Source organism: Mustelus asterias, unplaced genomic scaffold (assembly GCF_964213995.1).
Source record: "Mustelus asterias unplaced genomic scaffold, sMusAst1.hap1.1 HAP1_SCAFFOLD_723, whole genome shotgun sequence".
In the NCBI taxonomy this organism is placed as follows: Eukaryota; Metazoa; Chordata; class Chondrichthyes; order Carcharhiniformes; family Triakidae; genus Mustelus; species Mustelus asterias.
In genome coordinates, this window is record NW_027590672.1 from 119,762 (window position 1) to 147,237 (window position 27,476).

At 52.1% G+C, this 27,476-nt stretch overlaps 1 protein-coding gene across 1 annotated transcript in view; it reads right to left on the reverse strand.

The window, feature by feature from the left end:
- LOC144487305 (serine/threonine-protein kinase MRCK alpha-like) overlaps positions 1–25,143 on the reverse strand; it is a gene marked incomplete at its 3' end in the record, with an annotated part of 143,483 nt that extends 118,340 nt beyond the window's left edge. The window contains exon 1 of the mRNA XM_078205385.1: positions 24,744–25,143. Within this exon, the coding sequence (XP_078061511.1) occupies positions 24,744–24,927 (184 nt within the window). The remainder of the gene's footprint in view (positions 1–24,743) is intronic.
- Between the last annotated feature and the right edge of the window lie 2,333 nt (positions 25,144–27,476).

Here is a 27,476-nt window from a genome sequence, read left to right on the forward strand (position 1 = left end):
AAGTCTCCAGGGCCTGATGGGATACACCCCAGAATACTGAGAGAGGCAAGGGAGGAAATTGCTGGGGCCTTGAGAGAAATCTTTGTATCCCCACTGGCTACAGGGGAGGTCCCAGAGGATGGAGAATAGCCAATGTTGTTCCTTTGTTTAAGAAGGGTAGCAAGAATAATCCAGGTAATTACAGGCCGGTGAGCCTTACATCAGTGGGAGGGAAATTATTGGAGAGGATTCTCCGAGATAGGATTTACTCCCATTTGGAAATAAATGGACATATTAGCAAGAGGCAACATGGTTTTGTGAAGGGGGGGGTCATATCTCACTAACTTGATCGAGTTTTGAGGAAGTGACGAAGATGATTGATGAGGGTAGGGCAGTGGATGTTGTCTACATGGACTTCAGTAAGGCCTTTGACAAGGTCCCTCATGGCAGACTGGTGCAGAAGGTGAAGTCGCATGGGATCAGGGGTGAGCTGGCAAGGTGTATACAAAACTGGCTCGGTCAGAGAAGACAGAGGGTAGCAGTGAAAGGGTGTGTTTCTGAATGGAGGGCTGTGACAAGTGGCATTCCTCAGGAATTAGTGCTGGGACCTTTGCTGTTTGTAATATATATATAAATGATTTGGAGGAAGATGTAACTGGTTTGATTAAAAGGTTTGTGGACGACACAATGGTTGGTGGATTTGCGGAAAGTGATGAGGACCATCAGAGGATACAGCAGGATATAGATCAGTTGGAGGCTTGGGCGGAGAGATGGCAGATGGAGTTTAATCTGGACAAATGTGAGGTAATGCATTTTGGAAGGTCTAATACAGATAGGAAATATACAGTAAATGGCAGAACCCTTAATAGTATTGATAGGCAGAGGGATCTGGGTGTACAGGTACACAGGCCACTGAAAGTGGCAACGCAGGTGGAGAAAGTAGTCAAGAAGGCATACGGCATGCTTGCCTTCATCGGCCGGCGCATTGAGTTTAAAAATTGGCAAGTCATGCTGCAGCTTTGTAGAAACTTAGGTAGGCCGCAATTGGAATATAGTGTTCAATTCTGGTCACCACACTACCAGAAGGATAGTGGAGGCTATGGAGAGGGTCCAGAAAATATTTACCAGGATGTTGCCTGGTATGGAGGGCATTAACTATGAGGAGAGGTTGGAGAAACTCGGTTTGTTCTCACTGGAACGACGGAGGTTGAGGGGCGACCTGATAGAGAAGTCTACAAGATTATGAGGGGCATGGACAGAGTGGATAGTCAGAAGCTTTTTCTCAGGGTGGAAGAATCAATTACTAGGGGGCATAGGTTTAAGGTGCGAGGGGCAAGGTTTAAAGGAGATGTACGAGGCAAGTTTTTTACACAGAGGGTGGTGGGTGCCTGGAACTCGCTGCCGGGGGAGGTAGTGGGAGCTGATACGGTAGTGATTTTTAAGGGGTGTCTTGACAAGTACATGAATAGGATGGGAATAGAGGGATATGGTCCCCGGAAGGGTAGGGGGTTTTAGTTCAGTCAGGCAGCATAGTCGGTGCAGGCTTGGAGGGCCGAAGGGCCTGTTCCTGTGCTGTAATTTTCTTTGTTCTTTGAGTCTGCACCGACCACAATCCCACCCAGGCTCTATCCCCGTAACCCCATGAATTTACCCTAGCTAATCCCCCTGACACTAAGGGGCAATTTAGCATAGCCAATCCACCTAACCTCTACATCTGTGGGAGCAAACCAGAGCACCCGGAGGAAACCCACGCAGACACGGGGAGAATGTGCAGACTCCGCACAGACAGTGACCCAAGCCGGGAATCGAACCCAGGTCCCTGGCCCTGTGAGGCAGCAGTGCTAACCACTGTGCCACCATGCCGCCCTGAATGGAGCGTGGAGATATCCAAAGGCCATTGGTATGCTTGCCGTATTTTTAGCCACAACAATTTGCTCTTGTACCTGAAACATCTCAAGGTGCCGAGCAGGAAGTAACAATAAACCAAAGACATCCAAGCCACATAATGAGATAGTAGCTCAGAGAGGGGAGGCGATGGCGTTGGCCTAGTGGTATTATCGCTAGACTATTAATCCACAAACTCAGCTAATGTTCTGGGGGGACCCGGGTTCGAATCCCGCCACGGCAGATGGTGGAATTTGAATTCAATAAATAATATCTGGAATTAAGAATCTACTGATGACCCATTGTCGGAAAAACCCATCTGGTTCCCTTTAGGGAAGGAAATCTGCCGTCCTTACCCCGGTCTGGCCTACATGTGACTCCAGAGCCACAGCAATGTGGTTGACTCTCAACTGCCCTCCAAGGGGCAACTAGGGATGGGCAATAAATGCTGGGCCCAGCCAGCGACGCCCGTGTCCCATGAATTAATAAAAAGACCACAAGCTGGGTCAAAGAGTGTGTGTGGCGTGGGCTACAGAGACGGAGAGGTTTGGAGAGGGAATTCCAGAGCCTGGGGCATGGTTGACTTAACAGCCTGCAATGGGTGGCACAGTGGTTGGCACTGCTGCCTCACAGCGCCAGGGACCTGGGTTCGATTCCAGTCTCGGGTCCCTGTCTGTGCAGAGTTAGCACGTGTCTGCGTGGGTTTCCTCCGGGTGCTCCGGTTCCCTTCCACAGTCCAAAGTTGTGTGGGTTTAGGTGGTTAGGCTATGCTAAATTGCCCCTTAGTGTCCAAAGATGTGGAGGTTAGGTGGATCAATGGGGCAAATGCGTGGGGGTAGCCTGGGTAAGATGCTCTGTCAAATGTTGGTGCAGACTCAATGGGCCGAATGGCCTCTTTCTGCACTGTAGGCATTCTATGATTGTATGGTGGAGCTGTTAAAATCAGAGATGCACAAGAGGCCTGAAACAGAGAGGGGTGCAGCGACTGGAGGAAGCTACAGAGATAGGGAGGGGTTCAGCGACTGGAGGAGGTTATAGAGATAGAGAGGGATGTAGAGGCTGGAGGAGGTTACAGAGATAGGGAGGGTTGTAGGGGCTGGAGGAGGTTACAGAGATAGGGAGGGGGTGTAGAGGCTGGAGGAGGTTATAGAGATAGGGAGGGGGTGTAGGGGCTGGAGGGGGTTACAGAGATAGGGAGGGGGGGTAGGGGGCTGGAGGAGGTTACAGAGATAGGGAGGGGGTGTAGGGGCTGGAGGGGGTTACAGAGATAGGGAGGGGGGGTAGAGGCTGGAGGAGGTTATAGAGATAGGGAGGGGGGTAGGGGCTGGAGGGGGTTACAGAGATAGGGAGGGGGGGTAGAGGCTGGAGGAGGTTATAGAGATAGGGAGGGGGGTAGGGGCTGGAGGGGGTTACAGAGATAGGGAGGGGTTTTAGGGGTTCGAGGAGGTTACAGAGATAGGGAGGGGGTGTAGGGGCTGGAGGAGGTTACAGAGATAGGGAGGGGGTGTAGGGGCTGGAGGAGGTTACAGAGATAGGGAGGGGGGTAGGGGGCTGGAGGAGGTTACAGAGATAGGGAGGGGGTGTAGGGGCTGGAGGAGGTTACAGAGATAGGGAGGGGGTGTAGGGGCTGGAGGGGGTTACAGAGATAGGGAGGGGGTGTAGGGGCTGGAGGAGGTTACAGAGATAGGGAGGGGGTGTAGGGGCTGGAGGAGGTTACAGAGATAGGGAGGGGGTGTAGGGGCTGGAGGAGGTTACAGAGATAGGGAGGGGGTGTAGAGGCTGGAGGAGGTTATAGAGATAGGGAGGGGGGTAGGGGCTGGAGGGGGTTACAGAGATAGGGAGGGGGGTAGGGGCTGGAGGGGGTTACAGAGATAGGGAGGGGTTTTAGGGGTTCGAGGAGGTTACAGAGATAGGGAGGGGGTGTAGAGGCTGGAGGAGGTTATAGAGATAGGGAGGGGGGTAGGGGCTGGAGGGGGTTACAGAGATAGGGAGGGGTTTTAGGGGTTCGAGGAGGTTACAGAGATAGGGAGGGGGGGTAGGGGGTAACCAAGCCGCGGGTGAAGGTTTCAGCAGCCGATGAGCTGAGATGGGGTGAAGTCGGTGGAGGTGGAAATAGGCGATCGGAGTGATGGCGCGGACATGAGGTCGGACACTCATCCCGGGGTCAAATGTGACTCCGGGGTCGCGAACTGACAAAGGGTCATCCAGACCCGCGACGGTGGCTCGATTCTCTCCCCATAGACGCTGTCAGACCCGCTGAGATTTTCCAGCATTTTCCGCTTCTGTTGCGGATTCCAGCGTCTTTGCCTTTCTCTTTGGTTTAATCCCAGACTACTGCCCGAGGGATTGAGTCGGGAGCGAGGGAGAGGAATTCCTTCCCTCGAAAGGGTTGGGAATCTCTGGGAATTCTCTGAAGGTCGAGGTGGGCAAAATCTCGAACTGCGGGGGAGTGGCGGGGGGGGGGCGGGGAGAAGGCAGGAAGGGGGTCAAAGGTTATGGGGAGATGGCCAGTGCGGGGGGGGATGCCAACCGGATTGGCCGTGACCTTTCCTCCCCCGGTGCCCACTGCCGCTCCCGTTTCACCCCCCACTTGTTGGCACCGGGAGCGCCAGCCTGGGGCTCAGACGCTCGGCGTTGTGACTCAGAGACAAGGAGGGCGAGAGACCAACTGACGCAAGCGGGGAGGAATGTTGAAGGCAGATAGGAATCGTGCCCAGGCAGTGCAGCAAGCAGATCCCCAGGCAACACGGTCCCGCCTGGAGCTGGCTGCTTCGTCCTGGGCAGATCCGGGACCTCCTGTACAAACAGCCCCCTCAAAGGGGGCGGCCTTCAAATACACCAGGGCTCCATGAGACGAGAGAAAAGACCCGCAGTGTGTTTGCCTCTGCATGAATCGCGCCACGTATTAACAAGGCCGTACAACACGGTTTTATTTTTAGAGGGTTAAAACTAAGTAGAGAGGTTATATTAAATCCGTATCGAAGCTCGGTTAGCCCACATCACATGCAGTTCTGGCCTCCACATTACAGAAAGGGTGCAGAGGCACTGGAGAAGCGGCAGAGAGCATTTACAAGGATGATCCCAGGGAGGTGTGGGGCGCCACGGGGGCACAGTGCGTTGGCACCGCTGCCTCACAGTGGCAGGGACCCGGGCTCGATTCCCGGCCTTGGGTGACTGACTGTGTGGAGTCTGCACGTTCTCCCCCCGTGTCTGCGTGTGTTACCTCCGAGTGCTCTGGTTTCCTCCCACAGTCTAAAGATAGAAACATAGAAAAACTACAGCACAAACAGGCCCTTCGGCCCCACAAGTTGTGCCGAACACATCCCTACCTTCTAGACCTACCTATAACCCTCCATCCTATTAAGCTCCATGTACTCATCCAGGAGTCTCTTAAAAGACCCTGTTGAGTTCGCCTCCACCACCACTGACGGCAGCCGATTCCACTCGCCCACCACCCTCTGTGTGAAAAACTTACCCCTAACATCTCCCCTGTACCTATCCCCCAGCACCTTAAACCTGTGTCCTCTCGTAGCAGCCATTTCCACCCTGGGAAAAAGCCTCTGAGAGTCCACCCGATCTATGCCTCTCAACATCTTATACACCTCTATTAGGTGTAGGTTTGGTGGATTGGCTATGCTTAATTGTCCCTTAGTGTCCATAGATGTGTAGGTTAGGTGGATTGGCCATGCTAAATTGCCCCTTAGTGTCCAAAGATGTGCAGGTTAGGTGGATTGCCCATGCTAAATTGCCCCTTAGTGTCCAAAGATGTGCATGGGTGGGATTGTGGTCGGTGCAGCCTTGATGGGCCGAGTGGCCTCCTTCTGTACTGTAGGGATTCTATGAACTTGCTGTATCAAAACCCCCTCTAGTTCTTTTCCCAATTCTCTTCAATCTGTGTTCACCCTCTGGTTACCCACCCTCCTGCCCCTGGAAACTTATTCACAGCTAATGTTCTGGGGGACCCGGGTTCGAATCCCGCCACGGCAGATGGTGGAATTTGAATTCAATAAAAAATATCTGGAATTAAGAATCTACTGATGACCCATTGTCGGAAAAACCCATCTGGTTCCCTTTAGGGAAGGAAATCTGCCGTCCTTACCAGGTCTGGCCTACATGTGACTCCGGAGCCACAGCCAATGTGGTTGACTCTCAACTGCCCTCCAAGGGCAACTAGGGATGGGCAATAAATGCTGGCCCAGCCAGCGACGCCCATGTCCCATGAATGAAACAAAATTCTATCCATGTGCTTCCCAATTTTGAATGGCCTCTCTTGTGGGTGCTCCATCATTGAACACATAGGAGCCGGTGGGATAGACACAATTTTGGTCTCTCGGGGAATTATGGGATATGGGGAGTGGGCAGGAGTCAGAGGTCAAGATTAGCCATGACTGTATTCAATGCCAAAACATTGAATGTATTCAAGAGGCGGCTGGATATAGCACTTGGGGCGAACGGGGTCAAAGGTTATGGGGAGAAAGCAGGATTAGGCTACTGAGTTGAACGATCAGCCATGATCGTGATGAATGGCGGAGCAGGCTCGAAGGGCCGAATGGCCTCCTCCTGCTCCTATGTTTCAAAGAGCAGAGCAGATGGGCCATAAGGTCCACTCCTGCTCCTCCTCCTTCCGTTCTCGTGTTTTGCCTCTTAATCATCTCGGCCTGAAGGAGACCAATGCCAGATTCTCCAGCCTCTCCGCGTCATCTCCTGGTCCCATTCTAGTCAATCTCCCTCTCCAAAGCCTCGACGTCTTTCCAGGAACCCGGCGCCCAGGATTAGACACTAACCCCCGGTGGGTGTCTCTACCAAGCGTTCGAATATGAATAATTATTCAACAGAGCCTGGCAACAACTGAAACTGAATGTTCTGTGTTGTCAACAGTTGGTTGAGGAAGGCAAATGAGATGCAAATCAAGATGGAGGTGGGAAGTTGGATCAATGAACCCTTTGCCAAGTTCTATGGCGAGCAGGGGAAGTGAAAGCTTCAGTGTTATTGTCGCTGCAACAGTAATCCAGAGACCCGGCTTTGGGTTCGAATCATAGAATACCTACAGTGCAGAAAGAGGCCATTCGGCCCATCAGGCCTGCACTGACAACAATCCCGCCGAGGCCCTAACCTCGTAACCCCACTAATCTCCCTGTAACTGAGGGGCAATTGAGCATGGCCAATCAAACTAACCCGCACATTGTGGACTGTGGGAGGAAACTGGAGGAAACCTACGCAGATGTGCAGGTTAGGTGGATTGGCCATGCTAAATTGCCCCTTAGTGTCCAAAGACGTGCAGATTAGGTGGATGGGCCATGCTAAATTGCCCCTTAGTGTCCAAAGATGTGTGGGTTAGGGGGATTGGCCATGCTAAATTGCCCCTTAGTGTCCAAAGATGAGTGAGTTTGGTGGATGGGCCATGCTAAATTGCCCCTTAGTGTCCAAAGATGTGTGGGTTAGGGGGATTGGTCATGCTAAATTGCCCCTTAGTGTCCAAAGATGTGTGGGTTTGGTGGATTGGCGATGTTAAATTGCCCCTTAATGTCCAAAGATGTGCAGGTTAGGGGGATTGGCCATGCTAAATTGCCCCTTCGTGTCCAAAGATGTGCAGGTTAGGTGGATTGGACATGCTAAATTGCCCCTTAATGTCCAAAGATGTGTAGGTTAGGTGGATTGGCCATGCTAAATTGCCCCTTAATGTCCAAAGATGTGCAGGTTAGGGGGATTGGCCATGCTAAATTGTCCCTTGGTGTCCAAAGATGTGCGGGTTAGGGGGATTGGCCATGCTAAATTGTCCCTTGGTGTCCAAAGATGTGCAGGTTAGGGGGATTGGCCATGCTAAATTGTCCCTTAGTGTCCAAAGATGTGCGGGTTAGGTGGATTGGCCATGCTAAATTGCCCCTTAATGTCCAAAGATGTGCGGGTTAGGTGGATTGGCCATGCTAAATTGCCCCTTAACGTCCAAAGATGTGTGGGTTAGGGTGGATTGGCCATGCTGAATTGCCCCTTCGTGTCCAAAGATGTGTGGATTTGGTGGATTGGCTATGCTAAATTGTCTCTTAGTATCCTGGCATGCGTAGGTTAGAGGGATTAGCGGGGTAAATCTGTAGGGTTAAGGACTAGGGCCTGGGGTGGGAATGTGGTCGGTGCAGACTCGATTTGCCGAATGGCTTCCTTCTGCACTGCGGGGATTCTATGATTTCCATTGGTGGGTGCGCCTTCCACTGTCAGTATTCCCTCCTCAAACTGACGCACCCCTCTCTCGCCCCCTTTCAAGACGCCTCTTAAAAACCGGCTTCTACGACCGATCCTTAATCCCTTTCCTGGCTCTCTGTCTAATTATTTGAAGTGACGATGCAGGCTCTGAATTGCTCCGGGCACTTTTGCATGGTTTGCTTTTTCCGAAAGAGTGTTTTGCGTCCCTGCCCAGAGTTGTGTCTGAGTTGGTTTCGGGATAGGGGAAAGCGGGTGGGGTGCCCGGGGAGAGACGTGAGGGCGGGTACGGCCCTCTCCGGTGGGACGAGGTGACGGGAGGGGAAAACCAACCACCCTCCGTCTGGCGGGTGAAGCGCACCCGGCCCCAGGGCACAGATTGCCTCACCCAGACTGGATTCCTCGCCGCTGAGATTAGTGGTTCCAACAGCACAACCCGATCTCAATCTCACAAACAAGATGCGGAGGAAATTGCAGATATATTTTTTTTAACCCTCTCCCGCCCAGTCTCTCTCACTCTCTCTGGGGCTGTTGCCATCACCCCAATTTCACAACATCCCCACCCTCCCCCCTCACCACCGTCCAGCCATTAACCTACAGGTGCCTAATTCCACACCAAGACAGTTTCAAGCCTTCCTCTTTGACGAAGGGTCATCCAGACTCGAAACGTTGGCTCTATTCTCTCTCTCGAACAAAGAACAGTACAGCACAGGAAACAGGCCCTTCGGCCCTCCAAGCCTGTGCCGCTCCTTGGTCCAACTAGACCAATCGTTTGTATCCCTCCATTCCCAGGCTGCTCATGTGACTATCCAGGTAAGTCTTAAACGATGTCAGCGTGCCTGCCTCCACCACCCTACTTGGCAGCGCATTCCAGGCCCCCACCACCCTCTGTGTAAAAAACGTCCCTCTGATATCTGAGTTATACTTCGCCCCTCTCACCTTGAGCCCGTGACCCCTCGTGAACGTCACTTCTGATCTGGGAAAAAGCTTCCCACCGTTCACCCTATCTATCCCCTTCATAATCTTGTACACCTCTATTAGATCTCCCCTCATTCTCCGTCTTTCCAGGGAGAACAACCCCAGTTTACCTCCTCATAGCTAAGACCCTCCATACCAGGCAACATCCTGGTAAACCTTCTCTGCACTCTCTCTAACGCCTCCACGTCCTTCTGGTAGTGCGGCGACCAGAACTGGACGCAGTACTCCAAATGTGGCCTAACCAGCGTTCTATACAGCTGCATCATCAGACTCCAGCTTTTATACTCTATACCCCGTCCTATAAAGGCAAGCATACCATATGCCTTCTTCACCACCTTCTCCACCTGTGTTGCCACCTTCAAGGATTTGTGGACTTGCACACCTAGGTCCCTCTGTGTTTCTATACTCCTGATGACTCTGCCATTTATTGTATAACTCCTCCCTACATTATTTCTTCCAAAATGCATCACTTCGCATTTATCCGGATTAAACTCCATCTGCCACCTCTCCGCCCAATTTTCCAGCCTATCTATATCCTGCTGTATTGCCCGACAATGCCTCTCCATAGATGCTGTCAGACCTGCTGAGATTTTCCAGCATTTTTCTGTTTTAGTGTCATGTGTTCTATTTGACACGGGTGGGGCGTTACAGGAGTGTAATTTTTTAAAAATTCATTCATGGGACATGGGCGTCGCCGGCTGGGCCAACATTTATTGCCCATCCCTAGCTAATTGATTGATTTATTGATTTATTATTGTCACATGTACTGGGATACAGTGAAAAGGATTGTTTCTTACACGCTGTACAGACAAAGCATACCGTTCATAGAGAAGGAAAGGAGAGGGTGCAGAATGTAGTGTTACAGTCATAGCTAGGGTGTAGAGAAAGATCAGCTTAATGCAAGGTTGGTCCATTCAAAAATCTGATGGCAGCAGGGAAGAAGCTGTTCTTGAGTCGGTCGGTACGTGACCTCAGACTTTTGTATCTTTTACCTGACGGAAGAAGGTGGAAGAGAGAATGTCCCGGGGTGCGTGGGGGTCCTTGATTATGCTGGCTGCTTTTCCCGAGGCAGCGGGAAGTGTAGACAGAGTCAATGGATGGGAGGCTGGTTTGCGTGATGGATTGGGCTACATTCATGGCCTTTTGTAGTTCCTTGCGGTCTTGGGCGGAGCAGGAGCCCCATACCAAGCTGTGATACAACCAGAAACGATGCTTTCTATGGTGCATCTGTAAAAGTTGGTGAGAGTCGTAGCTGACGTGCCAAATTTCCTTAGTCTTCTGAGAAAGTAGAGGCGTTGGTGGGGCTTTCTTAATCATAGTGTCGGCATGGGGGGGGACCAGGACAGGTTGTTGGTGATCTGGACACCTAAAAACATGAAGCTCTCGACCCTTTCTACTTCGTACCCGTTGATGTAGACAGGGGCATGTTCTCCACTACGCTTCCTGAAGTCGATGACTTCAAGTTGCCCTTGAGAAGGTGGTGGTGAGCTGCCTTCTTGAATCGTGCTGCGGGTTGACCCACAATGCCGATAGGGAAGGAATTCCAGGATTTTGACCCAGCGACTGCGAAGGAACAGCCAAGTCAGGACGGTGAGTGGCTTGGAGGGGAACTTGCAGGTGGTGATGTTCCCCATGTGTCTGCTGCCCTGGTCCTTCTAGATGGAAGTGGTTGTGGGTTTGGAAGGTGCTGTCTAAGGATCTTTGGTGAATCGCTGCAGTGCATCTTGTAGATGGTACACACTGCAGCTACTGAGCGTCGGTGGTGGAGGGAGTGAATGTTTGTAGATGTGGTGCCAATCAAGCGGGGCTGCTTTGTCCTGGATGGTGTCGAGCTTCTTGAGCCAGTGGGCTGACGAATGGCAGATGGAGTTTAATTTAGACAAATGCGAGGTGATGCATTTTGGTAGATTGAACCAGGGCAGGACTTACTCAGTTAATGGTAGGGCGTTGGGGAGAGTTACAGAACAAAGAGATCTAGGGGTACATGTTCATAGCTCCTTGAAAGTGGAGTCACAGGTGGACAGAGTGGTGAAGAAGGCATTCGGCATGCTTGGTTTCATTGGTCAGAACATTGAATACAGGAGTTGGAACGTCTTGTTGAAGTTGTACAAGACATTGGTAAGGCCACACTTGGAATACTGTGTGCAATTCTGGTCACCCTATTATAGAAAGGATATTATTAAACTAGAAAGAGTGCAGAAAAGATTTACTAGGATGCTACGGGGACTTGATGGATTGAGTTATAAGGAGAGGCTGGATAGACTGGGACTTTTTTCTCTGGAGCGTAGGAGGCTGAGGGGTGATCTTATAGAGGTCTATAAAATAATGAGGGGCACAGATCAGCTAGATAGTCAATATCTTTTCCCAAAAGTAGGGGAGTCTAAAACTAGAGGGCATAGGTTTAAGGTGAGAGGGGAGAGATACAAAAGTGTCCAGAGGGGCAATTGTTTCACACAGAGGGTGGTGAGTGTCTGGAACGAGCTGCCAGAGGTCGTAGTAGAGGCGGGTACAATTTTGTCTTTTAAAAAGCATTTAGATAGTTACATGGGTAAGATGGGTACAGAGGGATATGGGCCAAACACGGGCAATTGGGACTAGCTTAGGGGTTTAAAAAAAATGGGTGGCATGGACAAGTTGGGCCGAAGGGCCTGTTTCCATGTTGTAAACCTCTATGACTCTATGAGTGTTGTTGGAGCTTGGAGCCGCACCCATCCAGGAAAGTGGGGAATATTCCATCACACTCCTGACTTGTGCCTTGTAGATGGTGGACAGGCTTTGGGGGAGCCAGGAGGCGAGTTACTCGCTGCAGTATTCCTAGCCTCATATTAACATACAGAAACATTGGAAGCGTAGTGGAGGACATGCCCCTGTCTACATCAATGGGGATGAAGTAGAAAGGGTCGAGAGCTTCATGTTTTTAGGTGTCCAGATCACCAACAACCTGTCCTGGTCCCCCCCCACGCCGACGCTATAGTTAAGAAAGCCCCACCAACACCTCTACTTTCTCAGAAGACTAAGGAAATTTGGCATGTCAGCTACGACTCTCACCAATTTTTACAGATGCCCCATAGAAAGCATTCTTTCCGGATGTATCACAGCTTGGTATGGGCTCCTGCTCTGCCCAAGACCGCAAGGAACTACAAAGGGTTGTGAATGAAGCCCAATCCATCACGCAAACCAGCCTCTCATCCATCAACTCCGTCTACACTTCCCGCTGCCTCGGGGGAAAAGCAGCCAGCATAATCAAGGACCCCACACACCCCGGACATTCTCTCTTCCACCTTCTTCCGTCGGGAAAAAGATACAAAAGTCTGAGGTCACGTACCGACCGACTCAAGAACAGCTTCTTCCCTGCTGCTGTCAGACTTTTAAATGGACCTACCTCACATTAAGTTGATCTTTCTCTACACCCTAGCTGTGACTGTAACACTACATTCTGCACCCTCTCCTTTCCTTCTCTATGAATGGTATGCTTTGTCTGTATAGCGCGCAAGAAACAATACTTTTCACTGTGTCCCAATGCATGTGACAATAATAAATCAAATCAAATAGGAACTAGAAGCAGGAGGAGGCCATTCAGCCCTTCCAGCCTGTTCCACCATTCATTTTGATCATGGCTGATCATCCAATACAATATCCTGATTCCCCCCCTTCCCCCCCGATATCCCTCGATCCCTTTAGCCCCAAGAGCGATGTCTAATTCCTTCTTGAAATCACACGTTTTGGCCTCAACTACTTTCTGTGGGAGTGAATTCCACCACTCTCTGGGTGAAGAAATTTTTCCTCATCTCAGTCCTAAAAGGTTTACCCCCTTATCCTCAAACTATGACCCCCTCGTTCTGGACTCCCCCCACCATCGGGAACATTCTTTCTGAATCTACCCTGTCTAACCCTGTTAGAATTTTATAAGTTTCTATCAGATCCCCTCTCACTCTTCTAAACTCCAGTGAATATAATCCTCACCGACTTCGTCTCTCCTCATATGACAGACCTGCCATCCCAGGAATCAGCCTGGTAAACCTTCGCTGCGCTCCCTCGATAGCAAGGACATCCTTCCTCAGATAAGGAGACCAAAACTGCACTCAATACTCCAGGTGTGGCCTCACCTGTACAATTGCAGCAAAACATCCCTATCCCTATACTCCAATCCTCTCGCTATGAAGGCCAACACACCATTTGCCTTCTTTACTGCCTGTTGTACCTGCGCGCTTACTCTCAGCGACTGATGCACGAGGACTCCAAGGTCTCACTGAGTATCCACCTCTCTCAATTTACACTCTTTCAACGTTGCCCAAAAGCTGCACCCAGACTGGGCACAGATGAAGATGAGTGTCTTTTGCTGTCTGCGCCAACCCCACTGATCCCCTTCCAGCCTACCATTGCATTAGAGCAAACACAGGAGAGAAAACCAGTGCAACTACTGAGGATACTTACTGATCTGCATAAGAGAGGCTCTGCCACAGAGGGCGAGAGGGGAAGAGAGTGAGGGAGTCCCTTGAGGAGGCTCACTTTAATTGGACCCGAGAGATTAACAAATAGAAAATCAAACACTCCCAGGACAGGTACAGCACGGGGTTAGATACAGAGTAAAGCTCCCTCTACACTGTCCCCCATCAAACACTCCCAGGACAGGTACAGCACGGGGTTAGATACAGAGTAAAGCTCCCTCTACACTGTCCCCCATCAAACACTCCCAGGACAGGTACAGCACGGGGTTAGATACAGAGTAAAGCTCCCTCTACACTGTCCCCATCAAACACTCCCAGGACAGGTACAGCACGGGGTTAGATACAGAGTAAAGCTCCCTCTACACTGTCCCCCATCAAACACTCCCAGGACAGGTACAGCACGGGGTTAGATACAGAGTAAAGCTCCCTCTACACTCTCCCCATCAAACACTCCCAGGACAGGTACAGCACGGGGTTAGATACAGAGTAAAGCTCCCTCTACACTGTCCCCCATCAAACACTCCCAGGACAGGTACAGCACGGGGTTAGATACAGAGTAAAGCTCCCTCTACACTCTCCCCATCAAACACTCCCAGGACAGGTACAGCACGGGGTTACATACAGAGTAAAGCTCCCTCTACACTGTCCCCCATCAACACTGCCAGGACAGGTACAGCACGGGGTTAGATACAGAGTAAAGCTCCCTCTACACTGTCCCCATCAAACACTCCCAGGACAGGTACAGCACGGGGTTAGATACAGAGTAAAGCTCCCTCTACACTGTCCCCATCAAACACTCCCAGGACAGGTACAGCACGGGGTTAGATACAGAGTAAAGCTCCCTCTACACTGTCCCCATCAAACACTCCCAGGACAGGTACAGCACGGGGTTAGATACAGAGTAAAGCTCCCTCTACACTGTCCCCATCAAACACTCCCAGGACAGGTACAGCACGGGGTTAGATACAGAGTAAAGCTCCCTCTACACTGTCCCCATCAAACACTCCCAGGACAGATACAGCACGGGGTTAGATACAGAGTAAAGCTCCCTCTACACTGTCCCCCATCAAACACTCCCAGGACAGGTACAGCACGGGGTTAGATACAGAGTAAAGCTCCCTCTACACTGTCCCCCATCAAACACTCCCAGGACAGGGACAGCACGGGGTTAGATACAGAGTAAAGCTCCCTCTACACTGTCCCCCATCAAACACTCCCAGGACAGGTACAGCACGGGGTTAGATACAGAGTAAAGCTCCCTCTACACTGTCCCCATCAAACACTCCCAGGACAGGTACAGCACGGGGTTGGATAAAGCTCCCTCTCTGCCCCCTCTCCCAAACGCCAGATGATGTTCGGGTTATGATGCTATCTCTGTCTATTGGATCTCACTGTGTGTGTGCTGCATTGTTTGTGAAACACTTTGGGACATCAGGATGTTGTCAAAGTCTTTATTATTTGACCGAGGTAAGATAGTGAGCCTTTCAATTGTGAGGAACTAGACACCTAACGATCTGATACCTTCTCATGTGTACGCCTGCTGCATGGCCAGGTAGAGTGTCCCTGTCTCTTCTCCGACTGAATGTTATCATCAAAACGATTCTAAGAGGCTTCAGAAGCTTCCGGGATGTATTGTGCACTTATCTACCTGCTCTAAGCAGGTCAGGCTGAGGCAAGGCCCACACCTGCCTTGCAAACCTGAAAGACAGCATTCCTTCACGGGTAGTCACTACCAAGCCTGAGGCCTAGGCACCTCCTGGGAACAACCTGTGTGCTGTGTACAAGCCTGAGTATCACACCACATCAGAACTGCAATACATACTGTCCAGAACCCCAGTGTTATACAGTGACAGACCCGTCCCCACCAGTACTGTACCCCAGTGTTATACAGTGACAGACCCGTCCCCACCAGTACTGTACCCCAGTGTTATACAGTGACAGACCCGTCCCCACCAGTACTGTACCACAGTGTTATACAGTGACAGACCCGTCCCCACGAGTACTGTACCCCAGTGTTATACAGCAACAGACCCGTCCCCACCAGTACTGTACCCCAGTGTTATACAGCGACAGACCCGACCCACCAGTACTGTACCCCAGTGTTATACAGTGATAGACCCGTCCCCACCAGTGCTGTACCCCAGTGTTATACAGCAACAGACCCGTCCCCACCAGTACTGTACCCCAGTGTTATACAGCGACAGACCCGACCCACCAGTACTGTACCCCAGTGTTATACAGTGACAGACCCGTCCCCAGCAGTACTGTACCCCAGTGTTATACAGTGATAGACCCGTCCCCACCAGTGCTGTACCCCAGTGTTATACAGCAACAGACCCGTCCCCACCAGTACTGTACCCCAGTGTTATACAGCGACAGACCCGACCCACCAGTACTGTACCCCAGTGTTATACAGTGACAGACCCGTCCCCACGAGTACTGTACCCCAGTGTTATACAGCGACAGACCCGTCCCCACCAGTACTGTACCCCAGTGTTATACAGTGATAGACCCGTCCCCACCAGTACTGTACCCCAGTGTTATACAATGACAGACCCATCCCCACCAGTACTGTACCCCAGTGTTATACAGCGACAGACCCATCCCCACCAGTACTGTACCCCAGTGTTATACAGCAACAGACCCGTCCCCACCAGTACTGTACCCCAGTGTTATACAGTGACAGACCCGTCCCCACCAGTACTGTACCCCAGTGTTATACAGCAACAGACCCGTCCCCACCAGTACTGTACCCCAGCGTTATACAGTGACAGACACATCCCCACCAGTACTGTACCCCAGTGTTATACAGCGACAGACCCATCCCCACCAGTACTGTATCCCAGTGTTATACAGCAACAGACCCGTCCCCACCAGTACTGTACCCCAGTTACAGTGACAGACCTGTCCCCACCAGTACTGTACCCCAGTTACAGTGACAGACCCGTCCCCACCAGTACTGTACCCCAGTGTTATACAGTGACAGACCCGTCCCCACCAGTACTGTACCCCAGTGTTATACAGTGACAGACCCGTCCCCACCAGTACTGTACCACAGTGTTATATAGTGACAGACCCGTCCCCACCAGTACTGTACCCCAGTGTTATACAGTGACAGACCCGTCCCCACCAGTACTGTACCCCAGTGTTATACAGTGACAGACCCATCCCCACCAGTACTGTACCCCAGTGTTATAGTGACAGACCTGTCCCCACCAGTACTGTACCCCAGTGTTATACAGTGACAGACCCGTCCCCACCAGTACTGTACCCCAGTGTTATACAGTGACAGACCCATCCCCACCAGTACTGTACCCCAGTGTTATACAGTGACAGACCTGTCCCCACCAGTACTGTACCCCAGTGATATACAGCGACAGACCCGTCCCCACCAGTACTGTACCCCAGTGTTATACAGTGACAGACCCGTCCCCACCAGTACTGTACCCCAGTGTTATACAGTGACAGACCCGTCCCCGCCAGTGCTGTACCCGAGTGTTATACAGTGACAGACCCGTCCCCACCAGTACTGTACCCCAGTGTTATACAGTGACAGACCCGTCCCCACCAGTACTGTACCCCAGTGTTACACAGCGACAGACCCTTCCCCACCAGTACTGTACCCCAGTGTTATACAGTGACAGACCCGTCCCCACCAGTACTGTACCCCAGTGTTATACAGTGACAGACCCGTCCCCACCAGTACTGTACCCCAGTGTTATACAGCAACAGACCCGTCCCCACCAGTGCTGTACCCCAGTGTTATACAGTGACAGACCCGTCCTCACCAGTACTGTACCCCAGTGTTATACAGTGACAGACCCGTCCCCACCAGTACTGTACCCCAGTGTTATACAGTGACAGACCCGTCCCCACCAGTACTGTACCCCAGCGTTATACAGTGACAGACCCATCCCCACCAGTACTGTACCCCAGTGTTACACAGTGACAGACCCGTCCCCGCCAGTACTGTACCCCAGTGTTATACAGCGACAGACCCATCCCCACCAGTACTGTACCCCAGTGTTATACAGTGACAGACCCATCCCCACCAGTACTGTACCCCAGTGTTACACAGTGACAGACCCGTCCCCACCAGTACTGTATCCCAGTGTTATACAGCAACAGACCCGTCCCCACCAGTACTGTACCCCAGTGTTATACAGCGACAGACACGTCCCCACCAGTACTGTACCCCAGTGTTATGCAGCAACAGGCCCATCCCCACCAGTGCTGTACCCCAGTGTTATACAGTGACAGACCCATCCCCACCAGTACTGTACCCCAGTGTTACAGTGACAGACCCGTCCCCACCAGTACTGTACCCCAGTGTTACAGTGACAGACCCGTCCCCACCAGTACTGTACCCCAGTGTTATACAGTGACAGACCCGTCCCCACCAGTACTGTACCCCAGTGTTATACAGTGACAGACCCGTCCCCACCAGTACTGTACCCCAGTGTTATACAGTGACAGACCCATCCCCACCAGTACTGTACCCCAGTGTTATACAGTGACAGACCTGTCCCCACCAGTACTGTACCCCAGTGTTATACAGTGACAGACCCATCCCCACCAGTACTGTACCCCAGTGTTATACAGTGACAGACCCGTCCCCACCAGTACTGTACCCCAGTGTTATACAGCGACAGACCCATCCCCACCAGTACTGTACCCCAGTGTTATACAGCGACAGACCCATCCCCACCAGTACTGTACCCCAGTGTTATACAGTGACAGACCCATCCCCACCAGTACTGTACCCCAGTGTTATACAGCGACAGACCCATCCCCACCAGTACTGTACCCCAGTGTTATACAGTGACAGACCCGTCCCCACCAGTCCTGTACCCCAGTGTTATACAGTGACAGACCCATCCCCACCAGTACTGTACCCCAGTGTTATACAGCGACAGACCCATCCCCACCAGTACTGTACCCCAGTGTTATACAGTGATAGACCCGTCCCCACCAGTACTGTACCCCAGTGTTATACAGTGACAGACTCGCCCCCACCAGTACTGTACCCGAGTGTTATACAGCGACAGACCCATCCCCACCAGTACTGTACCCCAGTGTTATACAGCGACAGACCCATCCCCACCAGTACTGTACCCCAGTGTTATACAGTGACAGACCCGTCCCCACCAGTACTGTACCCCAGTGTTATACAGTGACAGACCCATCCCCACCAGTACTGTACCCCAGTGTTATACAGCGACAGACCCGTCCCCACCAGTACTGTACCCCAGTGTTATACAGCGACAGACCCGTCCCCACCAGTACTGCACCCCAGTGTTATAAGTCCAGTGTGTGATCCCATTCTAATATTCCTTCTGGTCTCTGTTTGGGAGGATGGTGTCTCCTGTTGTGTGAGTGGGAGTTTCGTGCAGTTGACGAAGGCTCTCTCCCACATAACCCTTATTCAGCACAGGTCCCCCAAGGACACGGCGGAATGCTGGTGAGTTCACCAACGAGTCAATCGGATCACATATTATTCCGTTCGAGTGGAGTTCACCAGCAGTCTAGCCGGTTTTAACCGACCGTTAGCTCCGCCCACTGTCCAATCACCTGCAGAGTGACATGCTCCGAGGTATTCGGAAGTGTTACTGGCACAGAAACAGGCCATTCAGCCCATCTGCTCCATGCTGCTAGCGAGCCTCTTCCCACCCCCTCTCCACCTCCCCCCACATCACACAGAAACTAGAAGCAGGAGGAGGCCATTCGGCCCTTCCACCCTGCTCCGCCATTCATTCTGATCATGGCTGATCATCAAATTCAATATCCTGATCCCCCCCCTCCTTCCCCCCCATATCCCTCGATCCCTTTAGCCTCAAGAGCGATATCTAATTTCTTCCTGAAATCACACAACGTTTTGGCCTCAACTACTTTCTGTGGGAGTGAATTCCACCGCTCTCTGGGTGAAGAAATTTCTCCTCACCTCAGTCCTAAAAGGTTTACCCCCTTATCCTCAAACTATGACCCCCTAGTTCTGGACTCCCCCCACCATCGGGAACATTCTTTCTGAATCCACCCTGTTGGAATTTTATAAGTTTCTATCAGATCCTCTCTCACTCTTCTGAACTCCAGTGAATATAATCCTAACCCAATTAGTCTCTCCTCATGTGACGGTCCTGCCATCCCCATCTCCTTCTACTTCTTCTTGTTCATCTGCTTATCCAGCTTCCCCCACTACACTACTTCACCTCGGCCACTCCCCGTGGGAGCGAGTCCCACATTCTCCCCCCACTCCCTGTGGGAGCGAGTCCCACATTTTCCCCCACTCCCTGTGGGAGCGAGTCCCACATTCTCCCCCACTCCCCGCGGGAGCGAGTCCCACATTCTCCCCCCACTCCCCGTGGGAGCGAGTCCCACATTCTCCCCCACTCCCCCATGGGAGCGAGTCCCACATTCTCCCCCACTCCCCGCGGGAGCAAGTCCCACATTCTCCCCACTCCCCGTGGGAGTGAGTCCCACATTCTCCCCCACTCCCCCATGGGAGCGAGTCCCACATTCTCCCCCACTCCCCCGTGGGAGCGAGTCCCACATTCTCCCCCACTCCCCGCGGGAGCGAATCGCACATTCTCCCCCCACTCCCTGTGGGAGCAAGTCCCACATTCTCCTCCACTCCCCCGTGGGAGCGAGTCCCACATTCTCCCCCACTCCCCCGTGGGAGCGAGTCCCACATTCTCCCCCACTCCCCCGTGGGAGCGAGTCCCACATTCTCCCCACTCCCCGTGGGAGTGAGTCCCACATTCTCCCCCACTCCCCCGTGGGAGCGAGTCCCACATTCTCCCCACTCCCCGTGGGAGCGAGTCCCACATTCTCCCCCACTCCCCCCGTGGGAGCGAGTCCCACATTCTCCCCACTCCCCGTGGGAGCGAGTCCCACATTCTCCCCCACTCCCCCACGGGAGCGAGTCCCACATTCTCCCCACTCCCCGTGGGAGTGAGTCCCACATTCTCCCCCACTCCCCCGTGGGAGCGAGTCCCACATTCTCCCTCACTCCCCCTGTGGGAGCGAGTCCCACATTCTCCCCCACTCCCCGTGGGAGCGAGTCCCACATTCTCCCCCACTCCCCCGTGCGAGCGAGTCCCACATTCTCCCCCACTCCCCCGTGCGAGCGAGTCCCACATTCTCCCCCACTCCCTGGGGACAGATATTTCTCCTGAATCCCCCAGTGGATTTATCAGTGACTATCTAACATTGATGACCCCCTAGTTCTGGTCGCCCCCAGACAAGTGGAAACATCTCCACATTGACCCTTTCGAAACCCCCTCCTTTATTGTACATTCCTCGATCAGGTCACCCCCTTCAGCCTTCTCTTTCCTCGAGGAAAGAGCCCCGCCCAATCTTTCCTGATGGGTTATAAACCCCTCAGTTCTGGTATCGTTCCAGTAACTCCTTTCTGCACCTTCTCCAGTGCCTCTCTATCCTCATTATAAAATGGAGACCGGAACTGCTCACCGGAACTCCGTGTGTGATCCAACTGAGGTTCCAGACAGGTTCAACATCACTTCCCTGCTTTTCAATTCTGTCCCTCTAGAAATAAACCCCACCTATCCCCCTTTTCACCCCCCTTTCTTCGAGGGGGTGACCTGATAGATTAAGATTAAAAATTATGAATTGGTTTATCGGAGTGACACAGTGGGTTAGCACTGCTGCCTCACAGCACCAGGGACCCGGGTACAATTCTGACCTTGGGTCACTGTCTGTGTGGAGTTTGCACATTCTCCCCCGTGTCTGTGGGGGTTTCCTCCGGGTGCTCCAGTTTCCTCCCACAGTCCAAAGATGTGCGGGTTAGGTGGATTGGCCATGCTAAATTGCCCCTTAGTGTCCAAAGATGTGTAGTTAGGTGGATTGGCCATGCTAAATTGCCCTGAGTGTCCAAAAATGTGCAGGTTAGGTGGATTGGCCATGCTAAATTGTCCCTTAGTGTCCAACAATGCGCAGGATAGGTGGATTGGCCGTGCTAAATTGCCCCTTAGTGTCCAACGATGTGCAGGATAGGTGGATTGGCCGTGCTAAATTGCACCTTAGTGTCCAAATATGTGTAGGTTAGGTGGATTAGCCATGCTAAATTGCCCCTTAGTGTCCAAAGATGTGCAGGTTAGGGGGATTGGCCATGCTAAATTGCCCCTGAGTGTCAGGGAGATCAGCAGGGTAGATCTGTGCAGTTACTGGGATAGGGCCTGAGTGGGGTTGTTGTTGGTGCAGGCTCTTAACTGCCTTGTCTGAAATGGGCTGAGCGAGTCACTCAGTCAAGGGGCAATTAGGAAGGGGTAACAACTGCTGACCTTGCGAGCGACGCCACTGTCCCATCAACTCATAGAAAATTAGGGAACCTTCCTGTGAGAAATCCTTCAGATTAGACGATGAACCAAGGCACCAGTCTGACCTCATTGGTGGGTGTAAACATTCCCATCACCTTCACTTCAAAGAACAAGGGCCTTCTCCCCGCTTCAGAAATCAATCCCTCAACCAACAAGACTAACCACAGATCATCCAGTCATTATCACTGTGTGTGGGATCTTGCAATGCACAACATTAATGCTACATTTAATATCTTGCAAGAGTGACTGTACATCAGGTTAGATACACCCCCAGGACAGGGACAGCACGGGGTTAGATACAGAGTAAAGCTCCCTCTACACTGTCCCCATCAAACACACCCAGGACAGGTACAGCACGGGGTTAGATACAGAGTAAAGCTCCCTCTACACTGTCCCCCCATCAAACACTCCTAGGACAGGTACAGCACGGGGTTAGATACAGAGTAAAGCTCCCTCTACACTGTCCCCCATCAAACACTCCTAGGACAGGTACAGCACGGGGTTAGATACAGAGTAAAGCTCCCTCTACACTGTCCCCCATCAAACACACCCAGGACAGGTACAGCACGGGGTTAGATACAGAGTAAAGCTCCCTCTACACTGTCCCCCATCAAACACTCCCAGGACAGGTACAGCACGGGGTTAGATACAGAGTAAATCTCCCTCTACACTGTCCCCCATCAAACACTCCTAGGACAGGTACAGCACGGGGTTAGATACAGAGTAAAGCTCCCTCTACACTGTCCCCCATCAAACACTCCTAGGACAGGTACAGCACGGGGTTAGATACAGAGTAAAGCCCCCTCTACACTGTCCCCCATCAAACACTCCCAGGACAGGTACAGCATGGCGTTAGATACAGAGTAAAGCTCCCTCTACACTGTCCCCCCATCAAACACTCCTAGGACAGGTACGTGGTTAAATACAGACATATACTGCTGTGAAAAGCCTTCCCAAGCTCTAAAGTGTTCCCTTAAGCCCGAGTTCTGGATCATTATGATGTTACTTTCTGTGAGATCTTGCTGTGCGCACATTGGATTCTCTGTTTCCGACAATGCACCACTTTTTTCCAAAATGTATGTTATCCTCTTTAAAACACTCTTGGGGGGGGGGGGGGGGGGGGGGGCTGGGGGGGGGGGGGGGGGGGGCTGGGGGTGGGGGGGGGGGGGGTCCCATTGGTGTGAGAGATACCATAGAAATTCAAATTCAAAATATCCTGACCAGTGGATGCACTCCTGTGGCGCTGACTCCAACACCGTGATAGTCACTCACACAAATCATAGAAACCCTACAGTGCAGAAGGAGGCCATTCGGCCCATCGAGTTTGCACCAACCACAATCCCACCCAGGCTCTACCCCCACATATTTTACCCGCTAATCCCTCTAACCTACACATCTCAGGACTCGAAGGGGCAATTTTCTTTTAACCTGGCCAATCAACCTAACCCGCACATCTTTGGGAGGAAACCGGAGCACCCGGAGGAAACCCACGCAGACACGAGGAGAATGTGCAAACTCCACACAGACAGTGACCCGAGCCGGGAATCGAACCCAGGACCCTGGAGCTGTGAAGCAGCAGTGCTAACCACTGTGCTACCGTGCCGCCCATAGAACCATAGAACCACTACAGTGCTGAAGGAGGCCATTCGGCCCATTGAGTCTGCGTCAACCCTCCGAAAGAGAGAAAGAGAGAGGAAATCAGCCAGGGTTCCTGATCACTGTCCAGTGACCCCAGGGTTAGAGAGAGAGGGGAAATCAGCCAGGGTTCCTGCTCCTGATCACTGTCCAGTGACCCCAGGGTTAGAGAGAGAGGGGAAATCAGCCAGGGTTCCTGCTCCTGATCACTGTCCAGTGACCCCAGGGTTAGAGAGAGAGAGGAAATCAGCCAGGGTTCCTGCTCCTGATCACTGTCCAGAGACCCCAGGGTTAGAGAGAGAGAGGGGAAATCAGCCAGGGTTCCTGATCACTGTCCAGTGATCCCTGGGTTAGAGAGAGAGAGGGGAAATCAGCCAGGGTTCCTGCTCCTGATCACTGTCCAGTGACCCCAGGGTTAGAGAGAGAGGGGAAATCAGCCAGGGTTCCTGCTCCTGATCTCTGTCCAGTGATCCCAGGGTTAGAGAGAGAGAGGGGAAATCAGCCAGGGTTCCTGCTCCTGATCTCTGTCCAGTGATCCCAGGGTTAGAGAGAGAGAGGGGAAATCAGCCAGGGTTCCTGCTCCTGATCACTGTCCAGTGACCCCAGGGTTAGAGAGAGAGGGGAAATCAGCCAGGGTTCCTGCTCCTGATCTCTGTCCAGTGATCCCAGGGTTAGAGAGAGAGGGGAAATCAGCCAGGGTTCCTGCTCCTGATCTCTGTCCAGTGATCCCAGGGTTAGAGAGAGAGGGGAAATCAGCCAGGGTTCCTGCTCCTGATCTCTGTCCAGTGATCCCAGGGTTAGAGAGAGAGAGGGGAAATCAGCCAGGGTTCCTGCTCCTGATCTCTGTCCAGTGATCCCAGGGTTAGAGAGAGAGGGGAAATCAGCCAGGGTTCCTGCTCCTGATCTCTGTCCAGTGATCCCAGGGTTAGAGAGAGAGGGGAAATCAGCCAGGGTTCCTGCTCCTGATCTCTGTCCAGTGACCCCAGGGTTAGAGAGGGGAAATCAGCCAGGGTTCCTGCTCCTGATCTCTGTCCAGTGATCCCAGGGTTAGAGAGAGAGAGGGGAAATCAGCCAGGGTTCCTGCTCCTGATCTCTGTCCAGTGATCCCAGGATTAGAGAGAGAGGGGGGAAATCAGCCAGGGTTCCTGTTCCTGATCACTGTCCAGTGATCCCAGGATTAGAGAGAGGGTGAATCAGGGATTGGGAAACTTTTAGCCGAGGCCAAGTCTCACGCCTTTGGCAAATGTTGGAAAAGTTGAGCAACAAGTTAGACAAACCCTCAGAGACTCACCCCAGTGCAAGAAAGCGGCGATGTTGGAGTCCTTGCGCAGCGGGGAGCCGCTGAACTCGTACTGGAGGCACAGGAGGAGGTCCAGTAGAGTCTCCACACTCAGGCCGGCTTCCAGCTCCCTTTGCCCGGGCTCTCCCCCCGCCATCAGCCGCTCCAGTTGCTGCAGCCTCTCCTCTGCAGACATAGTCCTTCCTCCCTCTCTGCTGCTGCTGCTCCTCTGGGTGTTTCTGTGTCCACCTCCCTGTCTGTCTGTCTGTCTGTCTGTCCCTGTCCCTCCTAACCCAGACCTTTCTGTCTGTGTGTCCCAGTTCTGTGACTGTCTCTCCCTCTCTGTCTGTCTGTCTGTCTGTCTTTCTGTCTGTCCTACTGGGTGTTTCAAGTGTTCACCTCTGTATGTCTGTCCCTCTCCCTCCTAACCAGACCTTTCTGTCTGTGTGTGTACCAGCTCTGTGACTGTCTCCCTCTCTGTCTCTCTCCCCCTCTTAACCAGACCTTTCTGTCTCTCTGTGTTCCAACTCTGACTGTGTCTCTCTCTCTCTCCCTCTCTCTGTCCCTCCCTTCTCTCACACTCACCTGAGGCTTCTGACTGTCCAAGCCAGCATCCAATCAGAGCCACAGCTACAGGTAAATAAACAGTAGGCTCTCTCTCTCTCCCTCTCTCTCTTAGAAGCTGTAATTATTATGTTTCAATGCATCTACTTTGCTGTGGTTGCCCTGACTCTCGCTGGGGTACAGGTTTTGATTTGATTTATTATTGTCACATGTATTAGTGAAAAGTACTGTTTCTTGCACGCTATACAGACAAGGCATACCGTTCATAGAGAAGGAAAGGAGAGGGTGCAGAATGTAGTGTTACAGTCACAGCTAGGGTGCAGAGAAAGATCAACTTAATGCGAGGTCGGTCCATTCGAAAGTCTGACGGCAGCAGGGAAGAAGCTGTTCTTGAGTCGGTTGGTGCGTGACCTCAGACTTTTGTATCTTTTTCCTAATGGAAGAGAGAATGTCCGGGGTGTGTGTGGGGTCCTTGATTATGCCGGCTGCTTTTCCCGAGGCAGCGGGAAGTGTAGACGGAGTCAATGGATGGGAGGCTGGTTTGCGTGATGGATTGGGCTACATTCACAAACCCTTTGTCGTTTCTTGCAGTCTTGGGCAGAGCAGGAGCCCCAGACCGAGCTGTGATACATCTGGAAAGAATGCTTTCTATGGTGCATCTGTAAAAGTTGGTGAGAGTCGTAGCTGACATGCCGAATTTCCTTAGCCTCCTGAGAAAGTAGAGGCGTTGATGAGGCTTTCTTAACTATAGTGTTGGCATGGGGGGGACCAGGACAGGTTGTTGGTGATCTGAACATCTAAAAACTTGAAGCTGTCCACCCTTTCCACTTCGTACCCGTTGATGTAGACAGGGGCATGTCCCCCACTACACTTCCTGAAGTCGATGACTATCTCCTTCATTTTGTTGACATTGAGCCTTGGACACTGGCACTCACTGGGGTGCAGGTGCCCTAGGCACTGGCATTCACTATAGTTTCGCTGGCCCTCACTGGGGTACAGGTGCCCTGGGCACTGGCCCTCATCCCCCCTCATCCTCCTAAACTCCATCGAGTACAGACCCAGAGTCCTCAACCGTTCCTCATGCGACAAGCTCTTCATTCCTGAGATCATTCTTGTGAACCTCCTCTGGACCCTTTCCAAGGACAGCACATCCTTCCTTAGATACGGGGCCCAAAACTGCTCCCAATACTCCAAATGGGGTCTGACCAGAGCCTTATACAGCCTCAGAAGTACATCCCTGCTCTTGTATTCTAGCCCTCTCGACATGAATGCTAACATTGCATTTGCCTTCCTAACGACCGACTGAACCTGCACGTTAACCTTAAGAGAATCTTGAACCAGGACTCCCAAGTCCCTTTGTGCTTCAGATTTCCAAAGTCTTTCCCCAATTAGAGAATGGGAAGGAGCTGAACACCTTGGTTTCATTGGTCAGAACATTGAATACAGGAGTTGGGACGTCTTGTTGAAGTTGTACAAGACATTGGTACGGCCACACTTGGAATACTGTGTACAGTTCTGGTCGCCCTATTATAGAAAGGATATTACTAAACTAGAAAGAGTGCAGAAAAGATTTACTAGGATGCTACCGGGACTTGATGGTTTGAGTTATAAGGAGGAGCTGGATAGACTGGGACTTTTTTCCCCGGAGCGTAGGAGGCTGAGGGGTGACCTTATAGAGGTCTATAAAATAATGAGGGGCACAGATCAGCTAGATAGTCAATATCTTTTCCCAAAGGTAGGGTAGTCTAAAACTAGAGGGCATAGGTTTAAGGTAAGAGGGGAGAGATGCAAAAGTGTCCAGAGGGGCAATTTTTTCACACAGAGGGTGGTGAGTGTCTGGAACGAGCTGCCAGAGGCAGTAGTAGAGGCGGGTACAATTTTGTCTTTTAAAAAGCTTTTAGACAGTTACATGGGTAAGATGGGTGTAGAGGGATATGGGCCAAACGCGGGCAATTGGGACTAGCTTAGTGGTTAAAAACTGGGCGGCATGGACAAGTTGGGCCGAAGGGCCTGTTTCCATGCTGTAAACCGCTATGACTCTATGACCTCGCATTTCACCACTGAGATGGAACTGAAGGCAAATGAAGACAGCGAGGGGAATCGGTGTGGCAACGCGGGCACCCCCCCCCCCCCCCCGTCTGTGACCGCGGCTGCGGGTCGCACTTTGACCCCTCACTCCTT